The 19469-nt window shown below is 55.0% G+C and overlaps 1 protein-coding gene across 1 annotated transcript in view; it reads right to left on the reverse strand.

Moving 5' to 3' along the window:
• SGSM1 (small G protein signaling modulator 1) overlaps positions 1-19469 on the reverse strand; it is a gene marked incomplete at both ends in the record, with an annotated part of 80105 nt that overhangs the window by 35896 nt on the left and 24740 nt on the right. Inside the window, 9 exons of the mRNA XM_080717806.1 lie at positions 4107-4239; positions 4353-4516; positions 5696-5763; positions 7469-7593; positions 11567-11698; positions 11795-11940; positions 12861-12928; positions 15601-15753; positions 18675-18837. Of these exons, the coding sequence (XP_080573932.1) occupies positions 4107-4239; positions 4353-4516; positions 5696-5763; positions 7469-7593; positions 11567-11698; positions 11795-11940; positions 12861-12928; positions 15601-15753; positions 18675-18837 (1152 nt within the window). The remainder of the gene's footprint in view (positions 1-4106; positions 4240-4352; positions 4517-5695; positions 5764-7468; positions 7594-11566; positions 11699-11794; positions 11941-12860; positions 12929-15600; positions 15754-18674; positions 18838-19469) is intronic.

A 19469-nucleotide genomic window follows, 5' to 3' on the forward strand; every position in this document is an offset into this window, starting at 1 on the left:
CCGTGGCGGTCTTGTTAAGCCGGTGTGGCTCAGGCCGCCGGGAGCGTCACCCAAGGACGGGGCCGCCACGGTGGGGCTGATTCTGACCTTGAGGGTGAAGTGGGTCAAGAACACAGCTCCCTCTCAGCCACCGAGACTGCGGCAGAGCGTGGTGGTCGGGGGCGCCGGCTCTGGCACCAGACAGCCTACGTCCACAGCTGTGTGTCCTCGGGGCAGCTGCCTAACCTTTCTGTGCCCGTTTTCTCCGTTTTCTGTGCCACCAGGGAAATGTATTAAGACCCAGAGAGGGTCTGGCACGCGGCACAGGATCCAGGATCCCCACGAGTGGGCGTGTGCCAAGCGCTGCCCACGCAGGGTGACCGGGTGTCTCACCAACCATCGCTCTGACCCTCAGACTAGGAGCGTGGCCGGGGCCGCGGTGATCCTCGCTCTCCATTCTCCCGTCCAGCACAGATCGCCCCCCGGGACTGAGGCCATTAGGACACCTCCGGGTCGCAGCGACAGTGCTAACACACCGCCCGGCTGGGGTTTCCTCAGGCAGCCGTGGACGCAGAGGCAGCCGATGGCTTAGGGGTGTTACTAAGGGCACTGGTGGCGAGGGGGGCAGCAGGGGGCTGGACAGGTCAGGAGCGAAGGGTGGGTTACCACGTAGCTTTGTGCTGAGTGAAACAGCATCATGTCTTGGGAAGTCTGGGGGCCGTGCAGGACACTCACGTCCTGGACTGCTCGCCCCGGGGGCGACGCTGGTTTCTGACACTTCCAACATGTCCCACTCATGAGGGCGTTGGCCAAGGGAGCTTTTAGGCAAAGAGATGCCAAGGCCGGAAGCTGGCGTGGAAAATGGACCCAGAGAGGGGAACGCTGAGCACCGTGGGCAGGCGCGGCTGCCTCTGAACTGGGTCCATCGGGGAAGTCCCCAGCGCCCGGCCTGGCCCCGCAGGAGCGTGCAAACGCTGGCCGGCTGGGAATCTGCAGACCGCCTTTCCCGGGAAGGCAGCTGAGGGGGGCTGGCTGGTCATCCTGGGGCGGGAGCCCAGGTTTGGAGAAACAGCCCGAATGCCAGCTCTGCATCCTGGAGGGTCTCACGCTCACAACGGGAGGCTCCTCAGCACTGGGGCTGGGCGGCCTTGGGGTGGGGCCAGGGCTCCCTGCGAGGCCGCCACTGGGCTGTGACAGACGGCTTCTAGAACTTCTTTTCTGATACTGGGGATTGAACCCAGGAGCATTCTACCTCTGAGCTGTACCCCCAGCTGCCGCCGTCATCACCATCATCATCATCATCATTATTTTTTTTTTTCGGGTCTGGGGATGGAACCCAGGGGCATTCAACCTCCGAGCTACACCCTCTGCCCTATTTTTTATTCTTTATTTTGAAACTGGGTCTCACTGAGTTGCAGAGGGCCTAAGTAGCTGAGGCTGTCCGCGAACCGGGATCCTCCCATCTCAGTCTCCTGAATGCTGGGATGACAAGTGTGTACCCCCACGCCCGGCTTCATCATCATAATTATTATTATTAATAAAATTAATAATTTTTGTGGTGCTAGGGACTGAACCCAGGGGCCTTCTACCTCTGAGCTATACCCGCAGCCCTTTATTATTGTTATTACTACTACTATTTTTCTTTTGTGGTGCTGGGGATTGAACCCAGGAGCATTCTACCTCTGAGCTACACCCCTGGCCGCTGCTGCTGCTGCTCCTCCTCCTCTTCCTCCTCCTACTTCTTCTTCTTCATTATTATTGTTGTTGTTGTTGTTGTTATTATTATTATTAGTGGTTATTATTATTATTATTATTATTATTAATCAGTGTTAGGAACCCAGGGGCTGCCTACCTCTGAGCTACACCCACAGTCCAATTTTTTATTCTTTTTATTTATTTATTTTGTGGTACTGGGGATGGAACCCAGAGGCATCCTATCTCCAAGCTACACCCCTAACCCTATTTTTTATTCTTTATTTTGAAACAGGGTCTCACTGAGTTGCAGGGATCCTCACTAAGAAGCTGAGGCTGTCCGCGAACCGCGATCCCCCTTTCTCAGCCTCCCGAATGCTGGGATCACAAGCATGTGCCACACACCCAGCTTATTCTTCATTTTGAAACAGGGTCTCACTAAGTTCCCAAAGGCCTCACTAAGTAGCTGAGGCTGGTCTTGAACCCGGATCCTCTTGTCTCAGCCTCCCAAGTACTAGGATGATAAGTGTGCACCATCATGCCCAGCTCCTTTTTATTATTTTTTGTTTTGACACAGGATTTGGCTAGGTTACTGAGAGTCTTGCTATTTTGCTGAGGCTGGCCTCGAACCCGTGACCCCCCTATCTCTGCCTTCTAAATCCTGGGATTACAGGCGTGCGCCACTGCGACTCTGAAACTCTTGGGTGACTCAAGAAAACGAGGTGTTGCTGCCAACTGGCCATGAAGGCCCATCATGGGTGAAAATACAGGCTAACCAAGAGGCCTGACAGCCACGCCTGGCCCAGAGCCCTGTATCGGCCTTGACCATGGACGAGGGCCAGGACTCAGGGGCCTGGATCCCCCAGCCGCCCTTGCAGGGAGACGCCTGCTTCCCAAAGCGCCCCTCGCTGCCCGGCATGCGGCATTTGAGCAGAGGGAGGCGAGGGGCCGCTGTCCGTCGAAGGCGACACCCGTGCCTCCAAGGGTGATACATGAGCCTATTGGGAAGAATCTGTACTTCAAGGCTGACTTAACAGTTGCCCCCGCAGTGCCAAGTAAATGCCAGGCCCCTCTGAGCCCACGCCTGTGGTCACGATGACCTTGGCCAGCTGCCACTAGCCGAGCGCCTATTTATGGCGGTCGCCGTGCAAGTTCCTGGCCTCTGTGGTCACCCCTGGGCTGGTGTCCCTGCCGCCCCTCCGCCTCTGCCTGCGGGGCCTCCCACGGGGAGCCCCTACACCCTGTGCTGAACTTGGTTCACCTGTCCTATTGAACCCTTGTGGTGCGTGCGTGTGCGTACGTGTGTGTGTGTGTGTGTGTGTGTGTAGTACTGAGGATGGACCTAAAAGTATGCTATCTCCGGTCCTTTTTTTTTTTTTTCTTTTTTTTTTTTGTGGAACTAGAGATGGAACCCAGGGGCATTCTACCTCTGAGCAACAATCCCAGCCGTATTTTTTTAAAATTCTTTATTTTTTATTATTTTATTATTATTTTTTAATTTTTTGTGGTACTGGGGTTCCTGGAAGCCCTTCTACCTCCGGGCTACACTCCCAGACCTATATTTTTTTATTTGGAAACCAGGGTCTCTTAAGCCAGTGTGGCCGGCTTCGAACCTGCGCGCTCCTCCTGTCTCCGCCTCCCAAGCGCGGGGATTACAGGCGTGCGCCACCACGCCTGGCTCATTTCTATTTTTTAATTTTTATTCCAAAAGAGGGTTTTGCTAGGTTGATGCAAGTCTCACTACTTGCTGAGACTGTCCTCAAACCTGCGATCCCCCGTCTCAGCCTCCCAAGTCCTGGGATTACAAGTGTGCACAACCATGCCCGACTTATTTATTTTTGTGTGTGAGGTACTTGGGGGTTGAACTCGGGCATTCTACCTCTGAGCTACACCCCTATCCCTATTTTATTTTTATTTTGAACAGGGTCTCAGTAGGTTGATGAGAGTCTCACTACTTGCCGAGGCTGTCCTCGGACCTCCGATCATCCTGTCTCGGCCTACTGGGATTACAAGGTTGCGCCACCATGCCCGGGTCTCACGGTTACTTGAAGGAAAATACTCGCAAGCAGAGCACAAGGCATCACTGTGCTGAGCCCCCCAGAGACCCCATAAAACAAATGTAACACACTTTCCTGATTCACGCATGTGGGAACCGAGGTTGGGGTGGGGGTGATGCGACTCACCCCCGTTCCTTTGGGATTCCAGAGCCCACGCCATGGTCCCTACCCCGTGCTGCCTGGTGGCATCTTTGCTAGCCAAGTAGACAGTGGTTACCTGTTCTCATTTGGGGAAACATGGAGGCCCCCAAGATACTTACTTCCTGACTCCACGCCCCCTGCCAGCCCAGAATGGAGCCTCTTGTCTTCTGGTTCCAGACGCCTGGGCGGTGTGCAGGCCCGGCTAGCGGGTGGCCGACCAGGGCCAGGGCGGCTTACCGAGTTCCGACTGCATGCCGGGGTAGATGATCCGGAACACGTAATCCGTGGCCTCGTCCTCCTCCTTGTCTGAGGATGTGGACTCGGAGGAGCCCTGGGGGCTTCGCTTGCGCAGTTTGGGAAACACCTTGCCCTGTAAGAAGGCGGCCGCTGTGAGGTCCCTGGGGCGCGCCTGTCCCCACCACCTGCCCAACCCCTGTCTCCCGGGGCGCGCAGACGTGGCCCCTGCTGGCCGGCCCCACTCACCTTCCCCCGCTGGGACCAGAGCGGCGGGTCCAGCTGCCCGTGGGGGAGCAGCCCATTCTCCAGGCACGAGAGGAACTGCAGGAGGTGCCCGCCCTTGGGGAAGCGGAAGGGCGGCCTCTGGATCCCGTCCTGGCTGACCAGCACCACCGTCCCGCCGCTGTCCACTGCCGGCCACAGAAGACCCAGCAGGACGTCACCAGGCGGCTTGGCCACAGCCTCCCCGTCTGCCCGCCCGCCCGCCCGCCATGCAGGCACAGCCCCAAGGCTGCACCGAGGCTCTGGGTAAGGCCTGGGCGGTGGACCTCCCTGGGGTCCCTCATCCCACCTGTCACACCGCTGACTGGGGACAGTAGGATGGATCAGAGCGGTGTGGTTGGCCTCCTGATGTCCCCAAACACCCAGGACTCCTCGAGACCCTCTGCACACCTGCCTGGGTTCTTTTGGTGCAGGGTTTTCAGACGTGTTCTTCTCACAACAGGAAATGAATCTGGCTAACATGGTGCGCACTTACTGTCTCCTCTCACACCCTCCAGGCCCCCAGGAAGTCTATCTACTAGTGTCTGTCCTACCAACAAAACCCGGGCTCTGAGGTTGAGTAACCTCCCAAGGTCACACAGCCTGGATCTGAGGCAGGGCCCGTTTCATGACAAAGGCTTAATTAACTCCGTGCTTCATGCCCTGGAGAGGCACAGACCGCTTCCTTTCTTTTTTATTTTATTTTTTTCAGTACTGGGGATGGAACCCAGGGGCGTTCTACCTCCAAGCTACAGCCCCAGCCCTATTTTTTATTCTTTATTTGGAAACCGGGTCTCACTGAGTTGCAAAGGGCCTAAGTAGTAACTGAGGCTGTCCTCGAACCATGATCCTCCTGCCTCAGCCTCCCAAATGCTGGGATTACAAGAGTGCATCACCATGCCCGGCTAGACTAGGCTACCCCTTCCTGTTTAAAGCAGGGCAGTGTCTGCTTGTCGGGACTGTCTCTCCCACTTAGCATTAAAGGACCGCCGCCATTGCAGATCCCTGACCGGCTAGTGCGGGCTTGGAACTCACAGAGACCTGTCTCGAGTCGGGGCCCTGGACCTCACAGGCTGTGTGATTTTTGGATCAAGCTGTTTCTTTGCTTCTAAAATGGGACCGATGACGCCCCTACTATCCCCGGGTCGCTATAACCATTAAATTATAGGCAATTCCAGTTTCCAAGCTCAGAGAGGCACGGCCACTGGCCTGAGGCTGCAGAGGCACCGGGGGCTGCCCACCACGTCCTTTCGGGATGGCGACAAGTAGACAGGGTGGGCGGGCAGGGGGTCCGAGAGGAGCACGTGGCCCGTCCTTCGCAGTTCTACCTTGTTGGTGGCAGTGCAGGTACACGATCTCCTCCAAGCGGATGGTCATGGCGTAGTCCCAGTAGACGCTGGGAGAGAGGCAGAGCTTGGCTTGTGCAAAGCTTGCAGCCTCACCATGTGGAGGGGACCGGGAGGCCGAGGACCGTTCCCAGGGTCCTCCACCTTCTCCTCGGGCTCCGCCTGGCCAACCATCTGGTCCCAGCCCGCCCAAACCTCTCCCCTTCTTTTGCTCCCGGCAGCCTCCCCTAGGAAGAGTATAACTTGGGAAGGAAATCTTTGTCTTTAGTTTAAAAACATGTGAATAGATAGTTGGGTGTGGTGGCACATGTTTGTAATCCCAGTACTTGGGAGGGTGAGACAGGAGGATTGCAGGTTTGAGGTTAGCCTCTGCTACTTAGTGAGGCCCTCCACAACCAATATTACTTGTCAGTGTTTCCTAGCTGGGCTTAGTGGTACGTGCCTGTCATCCCAGTACTTGGGAGGCTGAGACAGGAGGATCACAGGTTCAAGGCCAGTTTCAGCAACATCGTGAGGCCCTTAGCAACTTAGTGAAACCCTGTTTCAAAATTAAAAAAGAAAAAATAGGACTGGGGGTGTAGCTCAGAGGTAGAATGTCTCTGGGTTCAATCCCCAGTGTCACAAAAGAGAAAAAAATAAGTGTTTCATTTTTAGCTCAAAACCTACTGCTAGACTGAAAGAAATGTCTGCTCTACCAGCATGCCCTGGGGCGGGGGGCCCGGAACCTGGGCCTGGTGCAGCCCGGGACACGAGCTGCTCAGAGACCTCGCAGCAGGGCGCACAGCTGCCCAGGGCCACAGAGGCCGCCCCTCGCCACCGCTGGGCTTCCCAAGCCACTTCCGGTCAGGACAGAGGGGCGGGGACACTGGTCGGTCCGTCCTATGGAGAAGTTGCAGAGGGCCTCGCTATGTACCTGAGGTTAGCCTCAGACTTGCAACCCTCCTGTCTCGACCTCCCAAACACTGGGATTATAGGCATGTACCACCATGCCCAGGTTGGAAAGATCATCTTGCCCAGCTCCCTCGTTGGATAGAAAGGGGAAACTGAGGCCCAGGAGATAGAACGACATATCCTGCAAGGTGAGGGCTGTGCAGGACCTGGTCCCAGCAACGTATTTATGAATTTCCTTGATTATACGCTGTCATCCCCTGGACAGCGTGAGTCCTGACAAGGTAATTACCTTCCCTCTCCTTTTTTTATTTTTATTTTTTGCGGTACTGGGGATGAAACCCAGGAGCGTTCTACCTCTGAGTTACACCCCCAGCCCTATTTTTTATTCTTTATTTTAAAACAGGGTCTCACTGAGTTGCAACGGGTCTCACCAAGTAGTAGCTGAGGCTGTCCACAACCGCGATCCTCCTGTCTCAGCCTCCCGAATGCTGGGATTATAAGCGTGCGCCACCATGCCCGGTTATTTATTTTTATTTTGAAACGGGGTCTCACTAAATTGCTGAGACTGGCTTTGAACCTGCAATCCTGCTGTCTCAGCCTCCCAAGTACTGGGATTACAGAAGCATGCCAGCATACCTGGCTCCCTTTTCATTTTGAAACACGGTCTCACTGAGTTGCTGAGAATCTTGCTAAATTGCTGAGGCTGGCCTCGAATTTGCAATCCTCCTCCTGCCCTGGGGTCACAGCTGCAGGGTGGCTGGGTCAGGTAACCATAACAACCAGGTGGAGTGGCAGGCGGGGGCAGGGGCATGAGCCTCCCTCCCCGGGAGGCTCTCGGGGTGCACGGGAGACCCCGCACCCTACCTCTTCTCGTAGTCCAGCTCCCCCATGGACCCGTTCATCAGCTGGTTGGGGGTCCACTTCAGGGTCATAATATCAGCCGTCTGATGCAGGGACAGGTACCCGGGCACGGCCTCCATGTCGTCCCTCTGTAGAGAGAGGAAGATTCAGGCCACAGTGCCGGAGTCTCAGCAGACGCAGGCCCTGACCCTTCAAGTCAAACATCTAGAAGTGAGTCAGAAGTTAAAGCCTCGCTGGACGTGGTGGCGCACGCTTGTAATCTCAGCATTCGGGAGGCTGAGACAGGAGGATCGCGGTTCGAGGGCAGCCCCAGCTACTTAGTGAGGCCCTCTGCAACTCAGTGAGACCCTGTTTCCAAATAAAGAATCAAAAATAGGGCTGGGGGTGTAGCTCAGAGGTAGAATGCCCCTGGGTTCCATCCCCAGTACTGCAAAAAAAAAAAAAAAAAAAAAAGTGTGTGTGTGTGTGTGTGTGTGTGTGTGTGTGTGTGTGTGTTGCATACTGGGGATCAAACTCAGGGCATTCTATCTCCGAGCTACTCCCAGCCCTATTTTACTTTATTTTTTAAATTCTGAAACAGGGTCTCACTAAGTTGTGGAAGGCCTTCCTAGGTTCCTTGAGCCTGTGATCCTCCTGTCTCGGCCTCCCAAACATCAGGATGACAAGCGATTGCTACCGTGCCCTGTTTGGGTCAGTCTTAAGGGAAAGAGAGATGGCTGCTGAGTGCTATGGCCCGTCCCATGGACGTTACCCAGAAACTGCCCCAAATACCCCTGGCCGGGCCCTGCCCAACAGCTGGGCCCTCTGCCTTCCCAGAGGCTAGCTACAGGACTTCTTTTCTGCTCTCTCTTACCCCAAGTGGGTGTTGAGCCAGGCAGTGTCAACAACCCTCATATACAAAGCTGACACGGCCCCTCTACCAAATCCTCCTCCAGACGGATGAGCAGCATGTATTGGGCACCAAGTGTATACTGAGCACGGCTCAGCCATCACTGAACACACATCCCGGTGCCACACACCAGCTTGTATCCCTAAGAGAGAGCACCACCGCTGTTATTTCGTCTGTCTTAAGATGCACACTCCGTCTCCTTCACGTTCAGCGTGAGGTCACCCTCGGGGACACGTCGGCTGTGACGCAGCCGTCCCTGACTGCGCGCCCAGCTGCACGCGCTGGCGTCATTTTGACTGAGTTTGGGCACAGTTATTTCTCATGCGGAGGCTAAGTGCTATTTTAAGTGTCTTCAGGAAGATTAGCTTGTGATTCAGCTTTAAACTGAAAAGCTGCCGCGAGGCAGGCTGGGAACGGTGCAAGGGTGCCGAGGGTGACGATGGCACATTATTCACCCCGTGAGGACGCCCACAGTCCCAGCTTTTCTTGTAAAGCAGCAGCCTCGTGTGTTTATGGGATGTTGGACCCATCCCAGAGCCGAGCGCTTAGAAAACGTGCAGCTCTTCCTGGGCTCCTGGGAAAGGGGTCACACAACTTTCTGTGTCAAGAGACAGGGAGTAAGCTGGGCATGGTGGCACATGCCTGTAATCCCAGTATATGGGAGGCTGAGATAGGAGGGTCACAGGTTTGAGGCCAGCCTCTGCAACTTAGACCCTGTTTTAAAAAAAATAAAAGGGGTGGGGGTGTAGCTCAGGGGTAGAATGCTCTTGAGTTCTGTCCCCAGTACACAGTAGGAAGAAAGAAAGAGAATAAGAAAGAGAGAGACAGACAGAGAGACAGAATGATGGACACATGGAGCATTTTTGGCTTCGTGAGCCATACAGGGGTGGCTGCAACCACTGATTCTGTCTCTATAGCCTGAAAGTCTTTGTAGATAATACATAAACTAATGGTCATGGCCACATTTCAATAAAACTTTATTTATAAAAATAGGTGGAGGGCCACATTCAACCCACAGAGTATTGTTTGTTGACATTCTCTCTCTCTCTCCCTCCCTCCCTCACTCCCTCTGTCCCCCTTCTCTTTGTGGTACTGGGGACTGAACCCAGGGGCATTCTATTACTGAACCCTAACCCTAGCCCTATTTTATTTTTTTAGTTTGAAATAGGGTCTAAGTTGCTGAGGGCCTCACTAAATTGTTGAGCTGTCTTTGAACCTGTGATCCTCTTGTCTCAGTCTTCCAAATACTGGGATTACAGGTGTGTGCCTCCACGCCCAGCTGATCCCTTCTCTTGATAGAGAAAAAGAAACAATCAGGAGGTGGAAAGATGGAGACATGACCGACAAGAAGTGACCCGGGGCTTGACCTCCTCCGGGCTGGGAGGACGTTTTAGCAACATCTTAACTGATGTGCTCCAAGCTCTTTTCTGTGTGTAGTTAGAGTGATGGATGATTAGGAGAAACCAAATCTCTATGTCCAAGTCTCAAAAAGGATAAGGCAAAATTTTGCAAGTAAAAAAAAAAAAAGGATATGGAATCTAACAGCATGTGAAATTTCTTGCTGGTTATGTGAGAAGGGCGCCTCTCAAAATTGTGGCTTCTCAGACTTGAGGAAGCCCCGGCTCGCCTGCGCCCAGGGTGGCGAGGATACCATGGCCGATCGGGAGAAGCGGGGCACTCAGGGTCACCCAGGGGTTAACGCTGAGCCCACAGATATGGGGGTGCGCGCTCGGAGGTCTCCAAGCTTCCTCCCGTGGCCCTGGAGAGGGACAGCCCAAGGACAGGGTAGTCTGTGCCTTGCGCCCGCCTGTCCCCGGAGCCCAGCCAGGTGCCGAAGCTCAGAAGGTGACAGGTGGGTGACACTAACGGGTGCGCTCAAGTCACAGTCCTGCACCTCAACCCGCCTGCACGGGCCGATGGGTGACACTGTCCTGCTCCCACCTCCGAGGGGTTGGTGGTCTACATGAGTTAAGACAGTCCCGGGCACTGCACACCGTGAACCGCTCGGTGGACACAGGCACGCGGATGACTGGTGTCCAGCATCTGGCACACAGTGGCTGAGAGCCAATGTCGGCCCCAAGGCCCAAAACTAAAGTGAATAAATGAACCTGAGGCTGCGAGGGCGGGTGAGTGGAGAGAGGGAAAGTAACAAACAACGGGAGGAGTAGATGGATGGGTGGGTGGGTGAGTGGGTGGGTGGATGGATAGATGGATGAATGGATGGGTGGATGGATAGATGGGTGGGTGGGTGGGTGAGTGGGTGGGTGGATGGATGGATGATGGATGGATGGATGGATGATGAATGGATGGATGGATGGGTGGATGATGAATGGATGGATGGATGGGTGGATGGATGGATGATGAGTGGGTGGGTGGATGGATGGATAGATGGGTGGGTGGGTGGATGGATGGATGAATGATTGGCTGGATCTGTGGATAAATGGATATATAGATGGATGGATGGATGGATGAATCTGTGGGTAGATGAATGGATGGATAGATAAATGAATGGATGGATGGATGAGTGGATGGATGGATGGATGAGTGGATGGATGGATAAATGGATGGATGGATGGATGAGTGGGTGGGTGGATGGATAGATGGGTGGGTGGGTGGATGGATGGATGGATGGATGAATGACTGGCTGGATCTGTGGATAAATGGATATATAGATGGATGGATGGATGGATGAATCTGTGGGTAGATGAATGGATGGATGGATAAATGAATGGATGGATGGATGAGTGGATGGATGAGTGGGTGGATGGATAAATGGATGGATGGATGGATGAGTGGGTGGGTGGATGGATAGATGGGTGGGTGGGTGGATGGATGGATGGATGGATGAATGACTGGCTGGATCTGTGGATAAATGGATATATAGATGAATGGATGGATGAGTAGATGGATGGATGGATGGATGAGTGGATGGATGGGTGGATGAATAAATGGATAGATGGATGGATAGGTGGATGGATGAGTGGATGGATGGGTGGATGAATAAATGGATAGATGGATGGATGGGTGGATGGGTGGATGGATAGATGGATGGATGGGTGGATGGATGTATGGATGGATAGATGGATGGATGGGTGGATAGATGGATGGATGATGGCTGGGTGGACGGATGAGCAACCTGGAGCCAGAGGGCACTGTTCTTCTATAACCTGGGCCGGGTCTGCAGAGCCGGGCCTGGCCGGGTGACCACTCACCGGCTGGACCAGCACGTTGTTCTTGCCGTACAGCAGAGTGGCGCGGGAGTTCTGGTGCAGGGACTCCACGTAGTCGCGGGCGGAGAGCGATGGCCGGTCATCCATGCTGCCGCTCGAGTGCCTCTTCTGGATCTGGTGGTGGGATGAGGGGTCGGGGATGGCCCTGGAGTGACCCAGGGCCCCCACCTGGCCCCTGGCCCCAAGCCCATCCCTGCCCACCCCGCTCACACAGAGGGCTGGGCGCTTGGTGGGCGAGTCCTGCCGCAGGTGAGAGCTGTGGATACGGTGCCTCTGGACCAGCTCGTCGGCCGAGGGGTCGGTCCAGAAGTGGTCCGCGGTCTTCATCTTGGTGTACTCCAGGGCACAGGGCCCCACTGCGGAGCACATGGGGCTGGAATCTGTGGCCCGGGAGCTCCCTTCCCGGGATGCGCCCCCGTTTCACTAGCCCTCCCTCCAGCTGGTGGGATGCCCTAAAGCCCTGGGAAGAGGAGACCAGAGCAGGCCCCGGGAGCTAGAGACAGCACACAGGTGTGTGTGTGTGTGTGTGTGTGTGTGTGTGTGTGTGTGTGTGTGTGTGTGTTTACTGGGGATTGAATCCAGAAGCATCCTACACCCAAGCTACATGCCCAGCCCTTCCTTCCTTCCTTTCTTCCTTCCTTCCTTCCTTTCTTTCTTTCTTTCTTTCTTTCTTTCTTTCTTTCTTTCTTTCTTTCTTTCTTTCTTGATTGCAGTACTGGGGATGAAACCCAGGGGCATTCTACTTCCAAGCTACACCCCCAGCCCTACTTATTATTTTTTATTTTGAAGCAGGGTCTCACTAAGTGGCATAGGGCCTAAGTAGTAGCTGAGGCTATCCGTCAACCACCATCCTCCTGTCTCAGCCTCCCAAATGCTGGGATTACAAGCGTGTGTCACCACTCCTGGCTTATTTTTCCTTCTTTATTTTGAAACAGGGTCTTACCAAGTTGCAGAGGGCCTCACTAAGTAGCAGAGGCTGGCCATAAACATGCGATCCTCCTGTCTCAGCCTCCCAAGTACAAGCGTGTGTCACCACGCCTGGCTTATGTCTTTGTTTTTGAAACAGGGTCTCACTACGTTACTGGGGCTAATCTCAAACCTGTGATCCTCCTGTCCCAGCCTCCTAAGTACTAGGATTGCAGGCGTGCACCACCACACCCGGCTCAGTGCACAGCTTCGATGGGCGACGCTCACTGGGAGTGAGAGGAATCCTTACACAGTGCCCCGGGCTCAAGACCAGCTGTCCAGAGGGGGCTCGGCGCATCGGACCACTTACCCAGCAAGGACGCAAGGATGGGGCCGTCCACCGGGTCTACCAGCAGAGCCTCCTTCTCGTAGTACTTGCTGGCAAGAAGAAGGACATGCAGGTGGGGATGGAGACCAGGTGTGGCCCCACCCACCACTCAGAGCCTCCACTGCCCCACGTGTGATGCGGGGGCAGTGTTATGGGGCTGCTGGGCCAAACACCAGCAGAACGGCGCTCAGTGCAGTGTGCGCCTGCGCAACACGCAGGCACGCCAGGACCTCTGGGAGAGTCAGGATTAGGGACCAGACGGCTGCGGAGGCCGGGGGGTGTGGGGGTGTGTGTGGAGGGGAGATCTGCATCCCCCGGGCCTGCCCTGGAAGACAGGAAGCCACCGAGAGGCCCGGATGCTGCCTGCCCTTCTCCGCCGAGGCAATAAATGGCTGGTTAACTGCGCTGTGTCCTCAAAGGCTGTGCTATAGAAGTCTTTCCTGCCCTGATACCTAATGTTTGTTTGTTTGTTTATTTGTTTATTTTTGGTGGTACTAGGGGTGGAACCCAGAGGCTTTCTACCTCTGGGCTATACTCCCAGACCTATTTTATATTTTATTTGGAAACAGGGTCTCACTAAGTAGCCGAGGCTGGCTTCAAACCTGTGCGATCCTCCTGTCTCAGCCTCCCAAGCGCAGGGATTACAAGCCTGCGCCACCACGCCCGGCTCTAATGTTTATTAACATGGCGTGAGATGGTTCACAGAGGCCCCCTGAAACCGGACTCTGCAAAACATTACAGGGCTCCATCAACACGCTGTTCCTTCTGGGTGTTTCTAGATTCATTTGTGGGAGTGAGTTACAGTCCAATGGATCTTAATTCCTTGAAAACTCACGCAATCAAAATAAACAAACAGGATTCCCGGGCTGGAAAGGATTGTGCTCTGACCTCCCACGGCCCTCGGGCCCAGAGAGGGCAAGTGACTCGCTGGAGGTCACGCAGGTCGGGCTACAGCATCTGCAGCCGACGCGGGCTTGGGCTGCCTCCAGCCAGCTTGGTTCTTGCTCTCATGCCATTGGGGACGAAGGACACGGGGTGGCAGGTGGACACCTGAGCTCCGGTGTCCTCCCCGCTGGGAACTAGGAAGCCTGAGGGAATCCACCTGCACAGGTCAGCGCAGAATTCAGCAGTCACAGGCCTTAGGGCAGCAGCAGGAGCCTGGCACCAGGAAACCCTCGCTGGACACTATCAACTGAGCTGTAACCTAACCCCAAAGAAGCCTCGGGTCACCCGCGATGCTGGACGAGCCGCGTGCCCCCGACCTGCTCAGTATCAAGGTTACACTCATGGGGTTGAATCTGGACACAGTATCTCCAGACAGTTCCTATTCTGCTGTAATTTCATTTCCATTTTAAAAAAATCAGCACAGATATGGGATAATCGGCCCTGGAAATATTGACTTAAAAACAAATAACAGGCAGATCCGGGCGTGGTGGCGCACGCTTGTCATCCCCGCGCTTGGGAGGCGGAGACAGGAGGATCACGCAGGTTCCAAGCCGGCCGCGCTGGCTTAGGAGACCCTGTTTCCAAATAAAAAATATAAAATAGGTCTGGGAGTGTAGCCCGGAGGTAGAAAGGTTTCTAGGAACCCCAGTACCACCAAAAATAAAATAAAATAAAATAACAGGCAGGAGCCGGGTGTGGTGGTGCATACCTGTAATCTCAGGATTACAGGGAGGCTGAGACAGGAGGATTGCAGGTTCGAGGCCAGCCTCAGCTACTTAGTGAGGCCCTCTGTGACTGTTAAGTGTTTCAAAGTAAAAAATGAAAAGGGCTGGAGGTGGAGCTCGGAGGTAGAATGCCCCAGGACCAGAAATGAATAATATATATATAAATAAAATAATAGAACCTTATTCCAAACCAAAAAGAAGAAAAAAAAGCACACGTACAAAGTGATGAAATTCAAATAAAGTCTGTTACTAGTACCGCGTTCGTGTCGATTTCCCGGCTTTGACAAATGTACTATTGTTAAGGATCACTGTCATCTCGGGGCAGGTGACTAATAGACCACGGACTGACTCTGCAACTTCTATGCAGCCAGCCTTAGCTTCAAGGTTCAAAGTTTAGTGGGAAGAAAACGCAGGTGGGCACTGCTGCTCAGACACATTCCTAATTCCTTCAGGGCCATAGAGTTATAAACAGGAGTAATGCGCGGGAGAAGGAAGCAACCCAGGACCCCTACACCTGCCCCAAGTCAAAAGCCCCTACACTGATAACTGACACCGGAACCTCCCATCTCCCTGCATCTCTAAGCTAGCCTTGTTTAGGGCCAAACATCCAGGTGGCCTCTCTCTCTCTCTCTCTTTCTTTCTCTTTCTTTCTCTCTTTCTTTCTTTCTTTCTTTCTTTCTTTCTTTCTTTCTTTCTTTCTTTCTTTCGTTCGTTCTTTCTTTCTTTCTTCTTTCTTTCTTTCGCAGTACTGGGGCTTGAACCCGGTTCTACCATGGACCTATATGCCCCACCACTTTTTATTTTGTTTTGAGACAGTCTCACTAACTTTCCCAAACTGGTCTTGAACTTGCGATCCTCGTGCCTCAGCTTCCCGGGTAGCTGGGCTTACAGGCCTGCGCCACTGTTTTAAAGATCGCTGTGTCAAACCTAATGCAGTGGGGGGTGGGGTGGGTGGGGTGGGGGGAGCCACTTTGCACAGGCCGGTGCAGTTCTGAGAAAGGCCAGCAGGCGGAGGCAGAGCACACCGGTGTCTGGGTTCTCCTCTCTCTCACCTGCTGTTCTCCACGAGGTAATGTACAATTTTGTCCAGGACCTTCTCGAACAAGGCGGTGCGGATCCACAGGTGCTTGATGGCCAGCGGGGACAGGTTGGGCAGCTTGGGCGGCTTCCGCACATTCTCCTGCAGGCCCTGGATCTGGTTTCGCCTTGAAAAACCAAGAAGGAAGAACAGATACAGAACAGGAAATGCCCAGGGTCAACACGCAAACGTTAAGTGGGGAGGAAGGGAGGGGCCCGCAGGTGCTCGGCCAGAGCCCACGCCGCTCCCTGCTGATGGCCAGGTGAGTGTGAGGCCGTGGGCTGGCACGCCAGGCAAGCCCGCTGTGGCTGTGGCCCTCCCTCCCCGACCCCACCTTCTCCTGAGCAGGAAGAGTCTTGGGCTATAGATCCCTCCAGGGCTCCCTCTGCTGCTGGGAAGCAGACCCAGGGCGCTCCGTGACCCTGCCCCTACTCGTGCCTCCAGGAACCCCGCTACCCCCACCTCCCTGCACGCCCATCCAGCTGGGCAGAGCTGTGAGTCCCCAGGCTGCCGGGCCCCTGCTTCCCCTCCTCGCCCCATTCCCGGGCTGCCCATTCTCACGCCTGTGGTCTCAGCAAGGCCGTCTCCTCCTGCAGGAGGCCCTCCCAGGCCGGCCAAAGCTGCTCTGCGCTACCTCGGCTACCTCCTTGTTCAGTCTTCCTGCCCCTCTGTGATATGGAGGGTACGCACTGAGCCATTCAATTAAAAACACATTTACTTGCTGGTAATCCCAGCATTCGGGAGGCTGAGACAGGAGGATCGAGGTTCGCGGACAGCCTCAGCTGCTCAGTGAGGCCCTCCGCAACTCAGCGAGACCCCGTTATAAAATAAAGAATAAAAAGAAGTAGGGCTAGCCGGGCGTGGGGATGCACGCTTGTAATCCCCGCGCTTGGGAGGTGGAGACAGGAGGATCGCGCAGGTTCGAAGACAGGCTTAGCTGGCTTAAGAGACCCTGTTTCCAAATAAAATATAAAATAGGTCTGGAAGTGTAGCCTTCGAGGTTGAAGGCCCTGAGTTCCATCTCCAGTACCACCAAAAAAAAAAAACAAAAAAAAAAAACAACAACAAAAAAACAAAACCGAAGTAGGGCTGGGCGTATAGCTCGAAGGTTGAATGCCCCTGGGTTCCATCCCCAGTACTGGAAAAAAATTAAAAAAAAATTTACTGAGTGTCTACCGTGTGGCCAGTGTGGGACCCCCTTCATGTGTGTATCTCCAGGAGCCAGCCCCAGTCCTGGATAGAGGAGACACCAGTGAGCAGGTTCATGAATGACTGAACGAAGGGTTCTCCCTGACTAGCCAGCATGGGCGTCTAACCCCCTCACTAGGAAGTTGCTCCACACTGGACCAGATCCCCGGAAAGCCAGCCTTTTAAGAATTGACCTGAGGAGATGGGTGTGTTGGCACAGCCTGTAATCTCAGCATTTAGGAGGCTGAGCCAAGAGTAACACAGGTCCAGGGACAGCCTTAGCAACCTAGAGAGCCTCTCGGCAACCCAGCAAGACCCTGTTTCAAAACAAAATGAAACAAAATAAAAAATAATACTAAAGGGCTGGGAGCCGGGCGTCATGGCATGTGACTGTAATCCTGGTACTTGGGAGGCTGAGACAGGAGATCACAGGTTGGAGGCCAGCCTCAGCAACTTAGGGAGGCCCTCAGCAACTCAGAAGACCCTGTTTCAAACTATAAAATAAAAATGGCTGGGGGTGCGGCTTGGGGGCAGAGCACCTATGGGTTCAATCCCCAGTACCCAAAAAATAAAATGGTTGAAGGTATAGCTTGATAGCGTGGAGGCAGACATCCCTGGGCTCCATCTCCAGTACATATATAAAAAATAATAATGTTATCTGCACACACTTGAGAGTTTAGCAGATGAATTGGAAGACACCCAAAGATCAGGTTGCTGAGAAGTCACTGAAAGTGAGTAAAACACAGTCTGGCCAGCGGCCCTGGACACACAGGGCCTGAAGGGCAAGGCAAAAGGGGTGCTGTTTCTCAGCCGGTGGAGCAGCAGCCTTAGCAGAAATGGCAAACTTAACGGCTGCTACAGCGGGGTCCGGAAAGTCCCCCAAAGGCCCATGTGTAAGAGGCCAGGTCCTCAGCTCGGTGCTACTGCGGGGTGCTGCGACCTGTAAGAGGGACAGCCCAGTGGGAGGTTTTAGGTCACCCAGGCACGCCCGTGAAGGGGGTGATGAGGTGCTATCCCTCCTCTAATTTCACAGCCTGGCCGAGAGGTGGCCAGTCTACTTCGCCATGTTTCCCGGGCACAGTGCGTCGTCTCGCCACGGGGGGTGACTGCTCATGGATCGAAACCTCCAAAGCTGTGACTCACGATTGACCTCTTCTCTCTATAAGCTGCTTAGCTCAGGTACTTTGTTATAGCAAACAATGTGTCTCTTCCTTTCCCTTGCTCCTAGCAGACCATGGTCCATCAATCCACACACTTTTTCCCATGATGCCCAGTTGCAGCCTGAGAATCACTTGCAGCAAAGTCTTCTGGGAGCCACGAGCACGAACTGGACCTAGAACCGACCTGCAAGCCCTGACCAGCTCGAAGCTGGGGATTTGGCTGCGCACTTGGCAGTCCAGGGGGCGGTTATGGCCACAGGCACCCAGGGCCACACCCAGTGCACGCACCTCTCTCTGCACATGCAGCCAGCCACCAGGACGAGGAAGCAAGGCCATTGCCCCTCCTGGGGCTGAGTTTCAACTGCAGGCCCCGCATCTGGTCTACGTGGACAGGACCACGTTGGTCCTATGAGAACCCAGGCCATCCTGTGTTTAGAGCGGGGTGTGGCCCCCAGGCAGCGCTTATTCCCTCGGCAGTTGTCTCGTGGGCGTGCACCCGGTGTGAGACGCCATCCCGGGTGCTGAGGCCATTGGGAAGGATGGTCGTGAGGAAGAGCAAGCGGGTGAGCCTGGGGGAGGCAGAGCCTGTGCAAAGGCCCGGTGCTGGACAGCCTGGCAGGCCCGAGGAGGAGGGTGTGCGGAGGCATGGCCCTCTCGCAGGGCGGGGGACGTACGCCCGATCCCCGCCCCGGACACTCACGCGTTCTCCACCAGCTGCTCCAGGTCCTGGACCTTGCGGCTCAGCTCCTCGGCGGGCGGGAAGCTCTTGCCCACCTTCATGAAGAGGGCGGCAATCTTGTTGCTACGCAGGAAGCCCGCTGCCCTCCGCCGCAGCCCGTGCAGGACACAGGCCTCCACCGCCGCTGTGGGGGCACAGAGGTCAGTGGGTCTCGGGCTGCCCAGGCTCGCCGCACCCAGCCCGACTCAGAGCTGCTGCCAGACAGAGGTGTTACGGCCGTCGGGAGGCCCAGGACCATTAAGTTGAGGCCCGCAGCAGCATCGGGGTGACATGGTGGTACCCTCTGCCTGACATGCCCTGTACAGAGTGCAGGAGGGCTCAGGTTGCCCAGGGTCCTGGTCCGAGGGTGGACCAGCTGGGCTCCCATCCTCTGCCAGCACTAATGAGCTGTGTGGTCATGGGGCGCGACCTCCCTCTCTGTGGCTCGGACTCCTTATCTGTAAAGTGGGCGCAGAGTGGGCTCATGAGGAGAGGCGAAGACGCACGGGAACGGGCGCTCAGCAGAGCTGGGCACGCAGCGAGCGCATCAGGAACACCCACTGTCAGAGCCGGAGGCCTGACCACTGGCCGCCTGCTGGGCTTCCCGTGGGCTGCAGAGTCGCACGGTCCTCGTCACCACTGCGGTGACGGGGCCTCCGTGAGTCTCTGCCAAGGCCAGGAAAGAAGGATCGCTTCCTTGTCAAGATGTGAGCACTGCAGCCCTGAGAGGATAACCGGATTCTTAAGGCCGCCCAGCAAGTCAGCGATGGAGCCGGG

The sequence above is a fragment of the Muscardinus avellanarius genome, assembly GCF_963383645.1.
Source record: "Muscardinus avellanarius genome assembly, chromosome: 21".
Taxonomy (NCBI): Eukaryota; Metazoa; Chordata; class Mammalia; order Rodentia; family Gliridae; genus Muscardinus; species Muscardinus avellanarius.